Source organism: Macaca mulatta, chromosome 1 (genome assembly GCF_049350105.2).
Source record: "Macaca mulatta isolate MMU2019108-1 chromosome 1, T2T-MMU8v2.0, whole genome shotgun sequence".
Classification (NCBI taxonomy): Eukaryota; Metazoa; Chordata; class Mammalia; order Primates; family Cercopithecidae; genus Macaca; species Macaca mulatta.
Window position 1 is genome coordinate 72,350,734 of NC_133406.1, and position 16,432 is coordinate 72,367,165.

At 39.1% G+C, this 16,432-nt stretch overlaps 1 protein-coding gene across 3 annotated transcripts in view; it reads left to right on the plus strand.

Moving 5' to 3' along the window:
- CENPF (centromere protein F) overlaps positions 1 to 12,080 on the plus strand; it is a 59,633-nt gene extending 47,553 nt beyond the window's left edge. For 2 of the 3 annotated variants that reach the window (XM_015116316.3, XM_077986861.1), the window contains 5 exons: positions 308 to 469; positions 2,733 to 2,895; positions 4,423 to 4,899; positions 6,332 to 6,510; positions 11,104 to 12,080. In XM_015116316.3, coding sequence (XP_014971802.3) covers positions 308 to 469; positions 2,733 to 2,895; positions 4,423 to 4,899; positions 6,332 to 6,510; positions 11,104 to 11,307 — 1,185 coding nt within the window. In that variant the 3' untranslated portion in view covers positions 11,308 to 12,080. The remainder of the gene's footprint in view (positions 1 to 307; positions 470 to 2,732; positions 2,896 to 4,422; positions 4,900 to 6,331; positions 6,511 to 11,103) is intronic. The other variant, XM_077986869.1, reaches the window with a different exon arrangement.
- The last annotated feature ends 4,352 nt before the right edge of the window (positions 12,081 to 16,432 follow it).

Genomic DNA, 16,432 nt, shown 5'->3' on the forward strand with positions numbered 1-16,432 from the left:
CCTCCTGGGTTCAAGCAATTCTCCTGTCTTAGCCTCCTGAGTAGCTGGGATTACAGGCGCCCGCCACCACGCCCAGCTAATTTCTGTATTTTTAGTAGAGACGGAGTTTCACCGTGTTGGCCAGGCTAGTCTTGAACTCCTGACCTCGTGATCTGCCCACCTTGGCCTCCCAAAGTGCTAGGATTACAGGCGTGAGCCACAGTGCCCGGCCGTTTTTTGTTTTTCTTACAATTTTGTTTTTTTGGCTGTGCCTACTGGCTAAAGTAACGTTTTTTTTTGTTGTTGTTGTTCATTTGTTTTGCTCTAGTATGAAATAGAAATCCATACATATCGAGAGAAATTGACTTCTAAAGAAGAATGTCTCACTTCACAGAAGTTGGAGATGGACCTTTTAAAGTCTAGTAAAGAAGAGCTCAATAATTCATTGAAAGCTACTACTGAGGCTTTGGAGGAATTGAAGAAAACCAAGGTGTGTTCACTTTTCTTTGCTTTATGATTTTGAATGGTTTATACAGGTGGTAGTGATTTTAATGGTATTGCATTAAATATTTTCATTTTCATTTTATGAAAATTTTTGGTAGTCAAAAATAATGTCATTCATCAGTTCCCTGCTGAGTTATCTTAAAAAAAAAATCAGTGGGTGATCTACAGTCTCATAGCTTGAATAAGCTATCCGTTGCCTCATGCATCCTCTCAAACTAGAGGATGTTAAAGACTTCTTGAGATAGATTTGAAGATGCAGCCACACAGCAGATGAGGGCAGGCCTCTTAAGCTATAGAAAACAGTCCGATGGGCAATTCCAAAGTCTTGAACGAGCTGTCTTCCAACTTCACTGTCACCATATTCACCCTCCTGTGGCTTATGGTGAGATCGAAGTGTGGCAGAGCACCTTGGTCAGGCAGACATGTGTGGATATTTTTCTCTTCCTCTTCATGCAAGGATCATAGAGCTTTTTTTTTTTAAGGAAGAGTGAAGGTGAACCCTAATCTCAGGATTGCTAGTCTCAAGATGGTACCACTATAATTCTACCTGGAAAAGGAGGTGTTTTGATTCCTACAGATATTTTTTGTAAGATGAATACCCACAGTGTGTAATAGTGAACCTGGGTAATAAATATCTTCCAGCAAAGGTTTTACTTAGAAGACGATTATATTTTTAAAATTTTGACATTAATTGAATATATACAAACAGAAAACTAGGTATAAATTTATTATGTTTATGGCTCTCATACAACTATCAAGGTAAAGGAAATTTATCAATTAAATACAAAGTAGTAAAATTCAAAATCACATTAATAATTAATGATGTTCTTCTGGTACAAAATGAGATGCTGGGCTTAATAATAGAAATAAGTAGCACTGTTGAAATAGAATTAAATGGGTCTTTAATTCATTTGTGATTGGAATCAGAAGTAGCGAGTTCTGAAAGGGTAAGGTTTACTGCATCGTTACTAATAAATAATTTCAAGATGAAATATAAAGATGAGATCCAAGCTCTAACAACTACTTGCAATACGAATATGGTACTGGGTTCTTCTCCATCCCCCATCCCCATTCCCTTTCCTCCTCCTACTGCTGTTTGGTCGTTCTTAGGAAATTCATGATGCCATATCAGATGGTTTTAGAATTCTGCATTTTAAAATATATTACATAATATAATGCATATGCCATATATAATATCCCAGTGGGATCTGCTATAATATTGCATAATCAAATTCATATTTCTGCAGCAAAATGTGTGGATAGTCTCACAAGGCAGGATAAATAGAGGCTATACGTACTGGGCCAGCTGTGATGACTCATGCCTAGAATCCCAGCACTTTGGGGGGCCAGGGCAGGAGGATCACTTGAGGCCAGGAATTTGAGACCAGCCTGGGCAACATAGTGAGACCCCATCTCTAAAAGAAAAAAAAAATGGTTGTGATAGCATATACCTATAGTCCCAGATACGTGGGAGACTGAAGTGGGAGGATTGCTTGAGCCCAGGAGGTCATGCAGTGAGCCATGATGGTGCCACTGCACTCCAGTCTAGGTGACAGAGGGAGATCTTGTCTTAAAAATAAATAAATAAATAAATTAATAAAGACTGTAAACACCTTTAATATCTGTTCAGGTTGGGTTTTGCCTCTAAATCATTTTCATAGCTCTTTTTTTGATTTGGGAATTATGAATAAGAATATGAACTTGTACCACTGAGAAGTATATGAGGACACAATTCTCCCACCATTCTATTGTCTTTCTACTCAAGCCATAATACAATCTAAATTTGTATAGTGAGCTCTAATATCATTTGGCCTTCACGTGGTATAGCTAAAACAAATACCAAGGCAGGTATTGAAACTGTAACAGTGCGATTACAAATGGGAACACAATTGTCTCATTGAGAATTTTGGACCCACCAAGAATGTGTTCCTTGTCTCCCCTGCCCAGTAATCCAGTGTGATTCCCACTGGATAAATATAGACATAATGGGCACTTAGTATAGACATCTCAGGAACCATAGTTTATACTTGTGATACTAAGAAAGAGAATGACAAAACCACATTCTCAGCTGGGGAGACTTAGGAAACTGAGTAGAGAAGGTGAATGGTTTTGCGCATCTTTAGATGTTTTGTATTGAATCTAATAATTCTTAAATTTACAATATATGAATCTTATATCTCATAATTATTTTTCCATATACTTATAAAAAGAAATTCAAGTTTTTAAATGGAATTACTTTCATTTTGTAGATGGACAATCTGAAATATGTAAATCAGTTGAAGAAGGAAAATGAACGTGCCCAGGGGAAAATAAAGTTGTTGATCAAATCCTGTAAACAACTGGAAGAGGAAAAGGAGATATTGCAGAAAGAACTATCTAAACTTCAAGCTGCACAGGAGAAGCAGAAAACAGGTGGGTGTTAACTGGGGCACATCAGCTAGCCAGCACTCTTTTCCAATAGTGGAATAACACATGGTGTGCGTGCTTAGGAACTATTTTTAGTGCTGTGTTCTATTACTGAGTGCTGATTTTTTACCATTAATCCATTTTCCAATTTCTGAATTTTGTGCTTATCTTGGGATCATTATAGAACTCAGAATGAAGCCTTTTTTTGTTTTGGTTTTGAGACAGGATCTTGCTGTGTCACCCAGACGGGAGTGCAGTGGTGCCATTATGGCTCATGGCGCCTCGACCTCCAAGGGATCCTCTCACCTCAGCCTCCCGAGTAGCTGGAGATATGTAGGCAGGCGCCACCACGCCCGACTAATTTTTGTATTTTTTTGTAGAGACAAGGTTTTTCCATGTTGCCCAGGCTGGTCTTGAATTTCTAGGCTCAAGCAATCTGCCCACCTCGGCCTCCCAAAGTGCTGGGATTACAGGCAGGAGCCACCATGCTTGACCTGAATGAAGCCATTTTGAAATAGAATTATCGCATCTTCTGTTCTGTAAAACATGCAAAAAAACCCTGGTGGTACTTTTTCCTCATGAGCCATTCTAAGAAGAGTTTTTCATGTTGATGTTCAGCTGCGTGGTTTCTTTGTCAAAAGATTGGCATCAGAGTTGGCTTTGGTAATTTATAAATAGCTGATTCTGGTTATCCTCAGTCCATTGTATGGGTCAACTAAAGGGAACAGGTAAGGGTGGGAGGCATATTTTTAGTTGTGTGGGAAAATAGAAAAGGAAAGAAATGATAACTCTCATTGTCACTTTTATCCACTTATGCCCCTGGAGTGCCATGTGCTTACTGTGTGGATAGATGATGACAAGCATAATCTGACTGGCTTCCCTGGTCTGTAGCATGGTAGGGTGTGGGTCAACAGTCTTCCCTGTTGGAAACAGTGCTCAGGGTAGATTGGGGCTTCAGGGGATTTTTCTAATGGATTTAATAACACCCACGGCAGCTACAAGTTGACCAAGATTCCCACCTTTATAGTGTTCCCCTAAACCCTTCTTCGTCAGACCCTGCCTTGTCTTCAAATACTTTCAGAGGTTTTTTGGAATTTGCCTGATCATTTGTTAGAATCTTGTCTCCCAAAGCCATACAACAGAAGCTTCATAATCTTTACTGACTTCTGTTCATCCACTTATGGTAGACAGAATGGACTGGGGAAAATAAGGATGTAAAAAATGGATTTATTTGATTGCACATAACTGGCGTTACAAGAAAGTTTAGTGAGTTGACTGAAATACGAGTTTGAGATTTTGGTGGGTTTTATTTAAGCTGTCCCAAGGAATGTCACAGGCCTAGAATACATTGATGTGATATGATACCTCCCAAACAAGAGTTGTTTGAACTATAAGAACATATACTGATATATCTCCCCTACCTCTTCAAAAAAATCAAAGAAAGAACACGTCTAAGATTATCTGCTTCACGATGCCCATTGTTAACTAGAGAAGCATCAAGTCACACATGATGTGTTGCTTTACTTTGGACAGGTACTGTTATGGATATCAAGGTCGATGAATTAACTACTGAGATCAAAGAACTAAAAGAGGCTCTTGAAGAAAAAACCAAGGAGGCAGACGAATACTTGGATAAGTACTGTTCCTTGCTTATAAGCCACGAAAAGTTAGAGAAAGCTAAAGAGATGTTAGAGACACAAGTGGCCCATCTCTGTTCACAGCAATCTAAACCAGATTCCCGAGGGTCTCCTTTGCTAGATCCAGTTGTTCCAGGACCATCTCCAATCCTTTCTGCTGCTGAAAAGAGGTTATCATCTGGCCAGAAAAAAGCTTCAGGCAAGAGGCAAAGGTCCAGTGGGATATGGGAGAATGGTAGAGGACCAACACCTTCTACTCCAGAGACCTTTTCTAAAAAAAGCAAGAAAGCAGTCATGAGTGGTATTCACCCTGCAGAAGACACAGAAGGTACTCAGTTTGAGCCAGAGGGACTTCCCGAAGTTGTAAAGAAAGGTATGCCTAATTTTAAAACAAAATTATTTGTGTTCTTTTGAAATTCCATGTAATGGTTCACATATAAAAAGACAAAAGTATTTGCTTTTTTACATTATTGTGCAATAATCTCATTGATGTTCATAAACAATAGTCTGCTTTTAAATGGATGAGGCATATATTTTCCTCGGGGATCTCATTATTTGTGTCATATTAACAAAAGAGCTGGTAGATTGGTAAAATGACTGTCTAAAATCTCTTTAGAATTTGTTATTTGAATGCTGAAAAAAATGGTTAAATCAAGGACGCCCTTCAGGGTTTCCTACCCTTTGGTCATGTCTGACCTAGCTAGCAGGTGAGCTGGAGGGTCCACCCTGTGGTGCTGGCCTCCTGGCTGGAGCCACTGACTACACGTTGTTTTGTTTTTTTAAACTTGGTTTTCTCCCAAGTCTGGCCCAAGGACTGGTGCCAGTCTAGGAACTGTTTGTTATTGGTTCCTGATTGAAACAATGTATTGTAATTAAGTAGGACTTTAGAAATTTTCATAGCAACTTGATATTTTTGTAACATCCAAGCACATATCATTTTTTCTATTGATTTGTTCTCATTATATTATACAAAAATATTATTCCACAGCAGATTGGAAATTCTTTGACCCCCTTCCGCCCCCAAATATCTAAACTGATTCTGTGCCATAGATGGTTTGAAAAGCATTGTTCTGAGTAACTCTAGCCCCAAAATAGTTATCTATCTTTCACTGGTAATTTTTATATGTAGTGTGTGAAAAACAAAAACAAATGCTGCTTTAGTTAGCCCTGAATGCAGTTCTGGAGTGTGTGTTGATACATTAACTCTTAGTATCCCTGGGATTGACTTTCTTTCCTGGGTCATCAAAAGTCATGTCACTTTCTTTTGTGGAAAGAGACAACCCGAGTGAGGGTGAAGTCACCTTTAGGAAGGTCAGTTTCTCTCCTCCCACCTACATTAGAGTGCTCGCCTGAAGTAGCTGTTACCATTTTACATTTTCCCCCTTTAAACAAGCACTTGCCTTTCTTTTATATATATATTTTATTTTTGCATTGTACTCTCCTTTTTCCCCCAACCCAATTTTACGATAAGGCCTGCTGGCATTCTTTAGATCTTAGAAAAATGCAAAGGAAAACATCCATGTAGAAGATAGAAGCAGAAAAAACTTTTTCTGTGTAGTATTATTTTCCCCTTCTTTTCCCATTGTTATTTTCTATGTTTCTAATAAGAAAAAACCTGTTTGTTACTTGATTCAATTTGGTGACTCCCAGAGCAACTGTGAAGTGTAATCCATTGACCAAAGTGGCTAGGACAAAGTATTTTTTGGAGTTTACATTATCCTTGTTAAAACCACCTAATGAATATCTTTTCCATTGTAGATAGAATTGGACCTAGCAGTGCTGACAGTTAGCTTTTTTGCCCTTAGGGTTTGCTGACATCCCGACAGGAAAGACTAGCCCATATATCCTGCGGAGAACAACCATGGCAACCCGGACCAGCCCCCGCCTGGCTGCACAGAAGTTAGCGCTATCCCCACTGAGTCTCGGCAAAGAAAATCTTGCAGAGTCCTCCAAACCAACAGCTGGTGGCAGCAGATCACAAAAGGTAAACTACCGTCAACATCCATCTACTGTTTGAGATCCAGAAAATTGCAGTATTACCTGGGTGAGGATTGGACACTGCACCCCCTGATTCAGGAGCCCTTTCAAAAAGTCTGACCTTCTTGGTGTGGTGTCAGTCAGTCAGTAGTGAGCAAGTGACCGGGTGAGCATTACAGTATCAGGGTACATGATCTCATGCTTGAGTCAACAGGCCATTTATACGTAGTTTGACGGAAAATGGCATTGTTACATTAAAAACTCGGTGGATTTCTAAGAAAGTTTCAGGTGTTACTGATGAAGGATTTGAAGAGGTAATTTTCCTTTTTGCCACTGGTATTAGTTTCAAACTTTACTCTCACTTACCTGCCTCCAGCTGCGAATTTTTTATTGTTTTTATTAATCCTTTACTTTCTTTTAAAAAAGGAAGCACATATTTCAATAGATATCTAACGAAAGGAACTCTGTTTATGGATTTCTTTCTCTATTTTGATTGTTGAGGATCAAAAGGATCTTAGTGACCTCTGTGCACCCTACAACGTCCCAGAAGATGTTATGTAGAGCATAGAGAATATTTGCTTAACAGATCTTTATTCCTGTTACTGTGATCCATACCAGCAGCTACCATTTAAGTATGCATAGTATATGCATTTTATTTATCTTTCTCATTTTATTGAAGTCTCACAGTAAGTGGTATTATAAAAGAGTGAAAATCGTGAGACTCATAAAGATTTAACCTCCCAGTGTGAACCCCTGCTTCCTCTTCCTCTCACCTCCACAGTCTTGATCTTTCTACGATACCAGTGTTTGTCAGACTGGGGACTAGGGGAATATTTTTGGAAGTTGCTGGAATAACTTCAAAGAGTTTGAACAGTCTGTGATTTTACCTTGATTGCTCACTTGTCAGAGTTTGATCAAGTATGCGATCTGATAACCTTGAACCAGAAAACAAAGCTTTGAAAGTGTAATAACCCCTATTTGTGTAATGTGATAATTCATAAGTGAGCAAACACGTTCTTAGGATTTGGGATACCAAATGTGAACACATTGGTGGTTACATGTGGGCGATCTAAAGAGTACAATATATTTAGATTTCTTAATCTGAACATCACAACAACAGGTTTGCAAATTTGTTTTTGTTGATGTATAAGAGCTATAAGCATTAAGGAGTTATACTTAGTAATGAATAATATACATTATGATTATAATAAATACATTATAATAAAATTTTTATTCAAGTATGAAGAAGAATGATCTGAGATTTTCTTTCACTGAAGTGGACCCATTTGTTACTCTTATTAGAAATATTCTACCATTTTGTGCAATTTTTTCTCCCCTCCCCTACCAAATTCTCTCTCTCACTCACATTTGGATTTAACTTTTGCATGCTGCCAACAACAAAATACTGAAGTATATACTGGAGAATATATATTTAATATACTGAATGTACTGACTTTCCAATGAACATGAGAACAGCTTCTCCTTTAAGCAACTAGTGCCTCTAAACAGTGGAGCTACCAAACTTGTCCAAAGCTATCAGCTACAAGATATCTACTGGATACTGGATACAGGAGGAGTCAGGTTTAGGGTCCTGATATGGGCCATGCCATTTTCTTAGAAGGGCGACTGGGAGCCACCCTTTCCCAAACCTCAGTAAAAAGTAACATCCATTCCTATTTGTCTCACACTTATGGAGGTCAAATGAAGTATTTTTCTGACTCTCTTAGAACAGAAAACCATGACATACAGCTGGTACTCTGTGCCTCCACTCTTTTTAGGTAACTCACTTTATTGTAATCTCTTGTTTAAATATCTGTCTTCTGATTTGCAATCCGAGTTCTGTGAGGTTACTGATTACATCTATAGTTTATGTCTAATGCAGTGTCTGACATTCAACAAATATTCACTGAATGAATGGAACTGTGAATGTCCTGAAGTGATTGTATTAATAGATGTTTATAAAGGCATGCTAGGAAATGGTCTTATGAAATCATCACGAGTCATTTTTTTTCTTTTGTGAAGAACTGAGGGTAAAAGCAGTTTGCATGTGGCGTTCAGACTTACTATCTAGGAAAAAGAGCTTTGCACGCTAGGGGGCCTGCTCTCCTCACTGCTGTTGAATCTGCTGAGTAGGGAGTAGTAACCATGGTTTCCGTAGATTTTGTTCAGTGCATTAACTACATGCAGTAGGCACCAGCAGTTATGAATTGCTAAGCAATGTTGTGCACTTGCAAATGTGGAGGGGGGCCTTTTGAGAGCAGTTGTAAGAGACTTCGTGATTAGATTCAAACTCTTCAAAACCTAGCCCAGTAATTTTTAATTTAATTCAGCCTTCTCTGAGTCCCCTGTAAAATGCTTGCTGCCCCATCTGTTAAGCGTATTTCATCACTTAGTTTTAAAAATCTAGAACAAGTTATTATTTCCCAAAGCGGTTGCTTAGAAACTCAGGGTTGTGAGTTCTCCTTTGAGGTGACTGGCTGGGTGATGAGAGACAGTTTCCTAGGTCGTTTAGCAAGACCTTTAGTGACATCTGACAAGTTCAAAGGGGAAAAAATGGGCAAAATGCACATTAGGTAAGGATCATTCTCTATTATGTCACTGGGATGGATAAGCTCAGGAACCCCTCGTTTGTTGGGAAGAAGGGAGACAGCAATCGTAGACCTGATCTCCTGAACCTGGGCTTTGCTATCAGTTCCCAGAGGACCGGCCAGTAAGCTGTAGAGCCCATCATGGATGGTGGATGTTAGTTTTGTGGGGGTCTTGCATTTTTTTCCTACTTGTGAGGGTCATTTTCACTGAACTATCTGCATATTTGCCCTCTCCCTATTGCAACTGCAGAATCATTTATAAGACAATTAGAGTATGCATGCATGCACTATTTTTTTCCCTCCTTTGTGTTATTCTAGGAGGATGTACTATCTTAATAGATTAAATACTTGGTGAATTTGACTTTGTCTGGTTAGAGACCATTCTGAAGTTAACTAACCAACAGGAGAGTCAAATCCACAGTCTAAATTCTGATCACAACTACAGTGTCTTCAGTATCAGAAATTGAGTCTAGAGGGGAGAAGCCAAAAAGAGTGGACATTAGCCATTTGATTGGGATAAAGAGTCTTACAGGCTCAAACTTTCTATTTCCTGTGGGGTATCTGTCTCTTTTTCTCTTTTTAAATGGCAAACCTACAGATTTGTTTCTTGTACATCTGGTGGGTTCCAGGGAAACCTTGTCTTTGGAATCACTATTTCTCTTTAAAAAAAAAAAAAAAAGTACCAGCAAAACTCTGTTTTATTTTTTTCCTTCAACTTTCCATGGATGGTAATTTTCCATTAAGTCCTGACCTTCCAAGGCTGCGTCTTTTCAGTGTCCTGGACACACTCTGAGGGAGAAGTGAGCTTTCCTGGGATTTGATCTGTTGGCCGGATTTACTATGTTTCATGTAATGAAAAGTATTTAACTGCCTTTTTCAAACCACATGCTTCCTATGGAAAGAATATAAATGGGAAAATAATTTTCATTCCCTTTTCTTCTCGCATCAGAAGGAGATCCCTGGAAGTCAGTTGCTGAGGGAGTGTCTGTCACGTAGTTACTTCCCAGCGTCTGTGCTGGACACAGATCCTTGTGTCCATTATGCAAGAGGCCCTTCTCCTTTCTCTTTGAAAAATCTTCCTATTTGAATCTTCCACTCTTGCCTTTAACTTTGGTTAGGTGAAGCTTTCCTATACTTCATTTTTCTTGCTCTTTTTTCTCTTTTTTGACCCTGTACCTTTTTTCACTACTATATAAATTTCAATTTTTTTTTTGTTTGTTTTTTTAAATCTTGCTGTGTCCCCCAGGCTGGAGTGCAGTGTCACTGTTGCGGCTCACTGTAGCCTCAAACTCCTGGGCTCAAGTGATCCTCCTGCCTCAGCCTCCTGAGTAGCTGGGATTATAGATGTGAGCCACTGAGCCTGACCCAATTTCAACAAATCTTCACTCACCAGTTACCTCACTCTCTCGTCTACTTAAAGTTTCAAATTTTCTGAGATATCTTTTTCTCTTAAAAGGCAGGATGTTTGAGAGGGGATTTATTCTTCTGGACTTTATTGTTAGATAGCTGTCCTTCTGCTCTAGTCCCAATTCAATATGGAAACAACCAGCCACAAAGGGAGAATGATTAAAATACCCTGAACAGGTCCTCAGTCATTTTAAAATTTTCCACCCTGTGGAGGTAGTATTACTCATTTGGGTTATGCTTGTTTTAAACAACAGGAATGGCTAGTTAGGACAACGGAGGCAGGTTTTTCACTTAGGAATTCACTGGACGTGTACCATGTGGTCAAGCATGTTGTGGGCACCAGAGATACGTAGGTAAATAGGACATAGTCTTTGCCATTAGAGGTGCCATGGGAAGTCTGATGACTTTAGTTAGAGATTGTCCCTGATATCCTCCTGACTTGTCTGTTAGATGGGGCCTGTTCTCAGGGAAGAGGGAATACTACAATTATATATAACTCCTAGAGAAGAAGAACTTAATTTAAAACTTAGTGACATAGTGCTTTATTTTTCATGTTGTGGAAGTGTGAGTGTGATTGAACCTCTAACAGAGATGTTTTGTGGCAGGTCAAGGTTGCTCAGCAGAGCCCAGTGGATTCAGACACCATCCTCCGAGAACCCACCACGAAATCTCTCCTGGTCAATAATCTTCCTGAGAGAAGTCCGACTGACAGCCCCAGAGAGGGCCTGAGGGTCAAGCGAGGCCGACTCGCCCCCCACCCCAAAGTTGGACTGGAGCCCAAGGGCAGTGAGAACTGTAAGGTCCAGTGAAGACACTTTGTGTGTCAGTACCCCTGGGAGGCGCCAGTCATTAAATAGATAAGGCTCTGCCTACAGGGACTTTTCTTTAGCCAGGGAGAGCTTTATCAGCGAGGAGAAAACAATTCCTTAGAAGTCTTGAATATATTGTACTATTTAGATCTACCATGTGTAAGTATTGAAAAAGTTTGGAAGCACTGATCACCTAGTAGCATTGACATTCCTCTACTGTAATGTAAATAGTATAAAGCTATGTGTATAAAGCTTTTTGGTAATATGTTACAATTAAAATGACAAGCACTATATAACAATGTATGTGCATTTTACACTAAAAAAAAAATGCAGAACACATTTTATACTTCCAATTAACAGCTCCTAGGAAAATGTAGACTTTTGCTTTATGATATTGTATCTGTAGTATTAGGCATGAAATAGTTTTGGATCAGGAATTTCTCAGAGCTGAGTAAAATGAAGGAAAAGCATGTTATGTGTTTTTAAGGAAAACGGGCACACATATACATGTAGGAGTGTTTATCTTTCTCTTGCAATCTGTTTTAGACATCTTTGCTTATGTAACCTGTACATATGTGTGTGTGGGTATGTATTTATTTCCAATTAGGGCTGCAGGGTTCCTAGAGGTGTGCTATACCATGTGTCTGTCATTGTGCTTTTTTCTGTTTTTAGACCAATTTTTTACAGCTCTTTGGTATGCATTCTTGTATCTGGTGATGTATTAACATGTAGCCTTTGTTTTCTAATAAAATAGTCACCTTCGTTTTCTGTAAGAGTGATTCCTAAGTGTAAAGGTATTACGAATATTGGTACTATTTCTTGCTAACTACAACAGCCTCTTATATAAGTAAAAATGTTTGAACAAATGATACAGATCTTTAAACAAACGATCCTAGCATATTTAGTTGTATTAAAAGACACAATTTGGAATATAGGTCATAAGGAGTATGTGGGAATATAAGATGTCCAGCCCAGTGCCTCCTACATTCTGTGTCCCCATTAAACCACATCATCAAGGATACAGGTATGTGGTGTTTCCTAGCTTATTGATGATAACAGAGTTTTGAAAGCATGCAGGCATTATGAGCCATGTCAGATCCAAAAACATTTGAACAAGTTCTTACATCCTTGAATCAGGGTAAAAAAGTTTCCCAGGACATGCGCTAGTAAAAGATCATTTGTTCCTGGCTTTCAGTCCAGATCGATGCACAAACCTCGATAAGCACCATCATTTATATTTAAAAGTTGTCCTTTGCAAGGTGGCCTCTGTTGTTGGATAATGCTTCAATAATATTAAGCTACTTAGTATTCATCAGCTGAAAGTGATATCCTGACTTTCCTCTTGTTTCTTCAGTTGCTTGGGGTTGAGGTCTGGTGCAATATCCTCATCATAAATCATCCCAGGGCCACCATGTGCTCAAGGGCGTCATGACCCCGAGCAGATATTGTTGGGATTAAGCCATCAGCTTTATTGGCTGTCTCCAGCGACTGGAAGATTCCACTGTGTAGGCTTTGCCGGGTAGCGTCATGGGTCCTTGAAAGCATCTCTTCGTTTTTTCCTAGGTGTGCCATAGCTGCTGCTCTTGTTACTTGGATACTTGCCTTTTTTTTTTTTTTTTTTTTTTTGATACGGAGTCTTGCTCTGTCGCTAGGCTGGAGTGCAGTGGCATGATCTCGGCTCACTGCAAACTCCGCCTCCCGGGTTCACGCCATTCTCCTGCCTCAGCCTCCCAGGTAGCTGGGACTACAGGCATGTGCCACCACGCCTGGCTAATTTTTTTGTATTTTTAGTAGAGATGGAGTTTCATCATGCTGGCCAGGCTGGTCTCGACCATTTTTATAATTGTAGAGAATTGTTCAAAATCTTGTAAGTGGACAGCCAAGACATTATTCTTTTCCTCAAGATAACAATACTTGTTCTGCTATGAGCTGAGCTGCATATGGGATGAAAAGTAAACATGCTACTGTTCCAAATTTGAAGTACCTTATAAACCAGTTGAGTCATGAGTGAGATCCCTGCTGACAAATCATATGGGAAAATGAATCAAGTTCCGAGATCTGGGAATCAGATTCTCATCTGTACAATGAGGAGCTTGGTTGAGATGATTCTTTTACCGTAAATGTTGTATAAGAGCTGAAATGGACCTTTGTGTTATTGGGAGTTGCTGGTAGTCTAAGGGGACTGCATCTTCAATAAGAAAGAAATAGAAACCAAACTTTAAATGTAGCATGATTTCTATTTCTTAAGACACTCCTCCCCTCACCCTCTCACTTGCCTTCTTTGAGATTTATTTGTGATTTTTCTCATTTGATCCCAGTTTATTTATTTTGTTGGGACTACTAAATTTTCACAGATTTGTTTGCACCTGGGAAGAAGTCAGGGCACTTCTTCCTGGGGACCCCTAACTCAAGGAGGGGAGACCTCTTCCACCTTCCAACTGGTTTGAGTCTGCAAACGTTTCTAACTTCTTTTAGCATGACTCAACACCAATTGTTATTTTAGAATTTCCAGGTTCTTCCAGAATCCTTCACGCTGTGGGCAGTATGTCATGAAAGAAATTTAAATAGTAAATAAACTGATGAGTTCTTGTAAGCCATAGGTTTATTGCACCACAGTCAGAAGTTGCACTGATCATTAGCATGTTTTTCATATTTCTCTTCTGTAGTTAAGGAGGGGGATACAATTATTTTTGAAGAGGACAGTAAGTACCTAAAATTGTTAACTACTACTTGGTAGTTGAGAGTTATGTGCTCTCCCGCTTCTGTTCATATAAGCTGTCTTCTCTTTGAAGGGGAAGGGGTTGTATGCTAATTCACTGAGGAGAGAAGAGAGCCTTGAGTGCTTCAGAAGAGCCTGGCTGTTCTCATTTGAAAAGTCTGAGGACCTGAAGCTGCCATCCTACCCGCAGGCCCAGCTATGTATCTAATGCTACTACTCACTTTAGCTTTGGCTCAACTACTTAAAATACTGGATGGAAAGTCTCAAATTTTACAAGGTATTTTCATGTGTGCTGAAGCTTTTACCTTTGTGAGGTAAGAGACAGAGGTCAAACTTCTCACTCATAGGCCTGGGGAGATCTTGCCTAATGATAATTGTGTGTCTCCCTGAAACCTTGCAAAATGAAGAGTATCTCATCAAACAAGATAAAATAGGCTTAGAGTATTTGGCCCAGGAAGTAGCAGAGTTGAGTTTCGACCTCAGCTTTGCAAATACAAAGCCCATTCTCTTTCTTGTTTATCCTGCCACTTCTCTGGAAGCAGGCTTTTCCAGGATAATTCTGATAGTATAGATTTTCAGGGGATATTAAGTAGCTTTTCCACTTTCTATGTGCAATGGCAATGAAGATATCTAGGCTGTCTGCATCTGATTTGGGTTACCTTACATTTAATTTCAAAAACGTAAAATGGGACTAGCTATACATTTTAACTGCTAAAAGTTGTCTACTAACTAAAAGTTGTCTACTAACTGAATACATAAGCATTATTTATGTAGAGGTAAATCCTTTCAAAGAGTCTTTTTTGGCAATTCAACAAAGAAACCCCATTAAAAAGTGGGCATGAACAGACACTTCTCAAAAGGAGACATACAGGTGACCAACAAACATGAAAAAATGCTCAACATCACCAATCATCAGAGAAATACAAATCAAAACCACAATAAGACACCATCTCACACCAGTCAGAATGGGTATTATTAAAACATCAAAAATTAACATGCTGACAAGGTTGTGGTGAAAAGGGAATGCCTATACAGTGATGGTGGGAATGCAAATTAATTCAGCCACTCTGGAAAGTGGTTTGGAGATTTCTCAAAGAACTTAAAATAGAACTACCATTCTACCCAGCAATCCCATTACTGGGTATATACCCAAAGGCAGATAAATCATTCTGCCAAAAAGACAAATGCACTCCTATATTCATTACAGCACTATTCACAATAGCAAAGACATGGAATCAACCTAGGTGCCCATCAATAGTGGATTGGATATAGAAAATGTGCTACATATACCCCATGGAGTACTATGATGCCATAAATAAAAATTAAATCATGTACTTTGCAGCAACATGGATACAACTGGAGGTCATTATCCTAAGCAAATTAACTCAGGAAACCAAATGCCACAGGTTCTCACTTTTATGTTGGAGCTAAATATTGGGTACACATGGACATAAAGATGGGAACAATAGACACTGAGGACTACTAGATGGGGGAAGGAGAAATGGGGGACCAAGAGCTGAAAAACTATTGGGTGCTATGCTCACTACTTTGATGATGGGATCGGTCATACCCCAAACCTCAGCATTTATGAGATATACCCATGTAACAAACCTGCACATGTACTGCCTGTATCTAAAAAGTGGAAGTTATATATTTAAAGAAGTTTGGTTTGGAAAACCAAATACAAAATATTTCAAATACAAATATAATGTAGACATTAAAAGTGAAAGGTGTCAAAATGCCTTGGGGTCCCATTTGACCTTGGACAAATTACTTAATTCTCTGTACCTCCCTTTCTTTCTTTCTTTCTTTCTTTCTTTCTTTCTTTCTTTCTTTCTTTCTTTCTTTCTTTCTTTCTTTCTTTCTTTCTTTCTTTCTTTCTTTTCTTTCTCTCTGTCTCTCTTCTTTCTCTCTCTCTCTTCTTTCTTTCTTTCTTTCTCTCTCTCTCTTTTCTTTTCTTTTCTTTTCTTTTCTTTTCTTTTCTTTTCTTTTCTTTTCTTTTCTTTTCTTTCTTGACAGAGTCTTGCTCTGTTGCCCAGGCTGGAGTGCAGTAGTGCAATCTTGGCTCACTGTAACCTCCACCTCCTGGGTTCAAGCAATTCTCCTGCCTCAGCCTCCCTAGTAGCTGGGACTACAGGAGTGCACCACCATGCCAGGCTAATTTTTGTATTTTTAGTAGAGATGGGGTTTCACCATATTGGCCAGGCTGGTCTTGAACTCCTGGCCTCAGTTGATCCGTCTGCCTTGTCCTACCAAACTGCTGGGATTACAGGCATGAGCCACCACGCCTGGCCTCAGTTTCTTTATTGTTAAAATTGGATATAAATAATAATACCTCTTGGAGTTGTCATGATGATTAATTTGTTAATACTTTACACTTATGATTTTACACTCAAAAGGATGTTG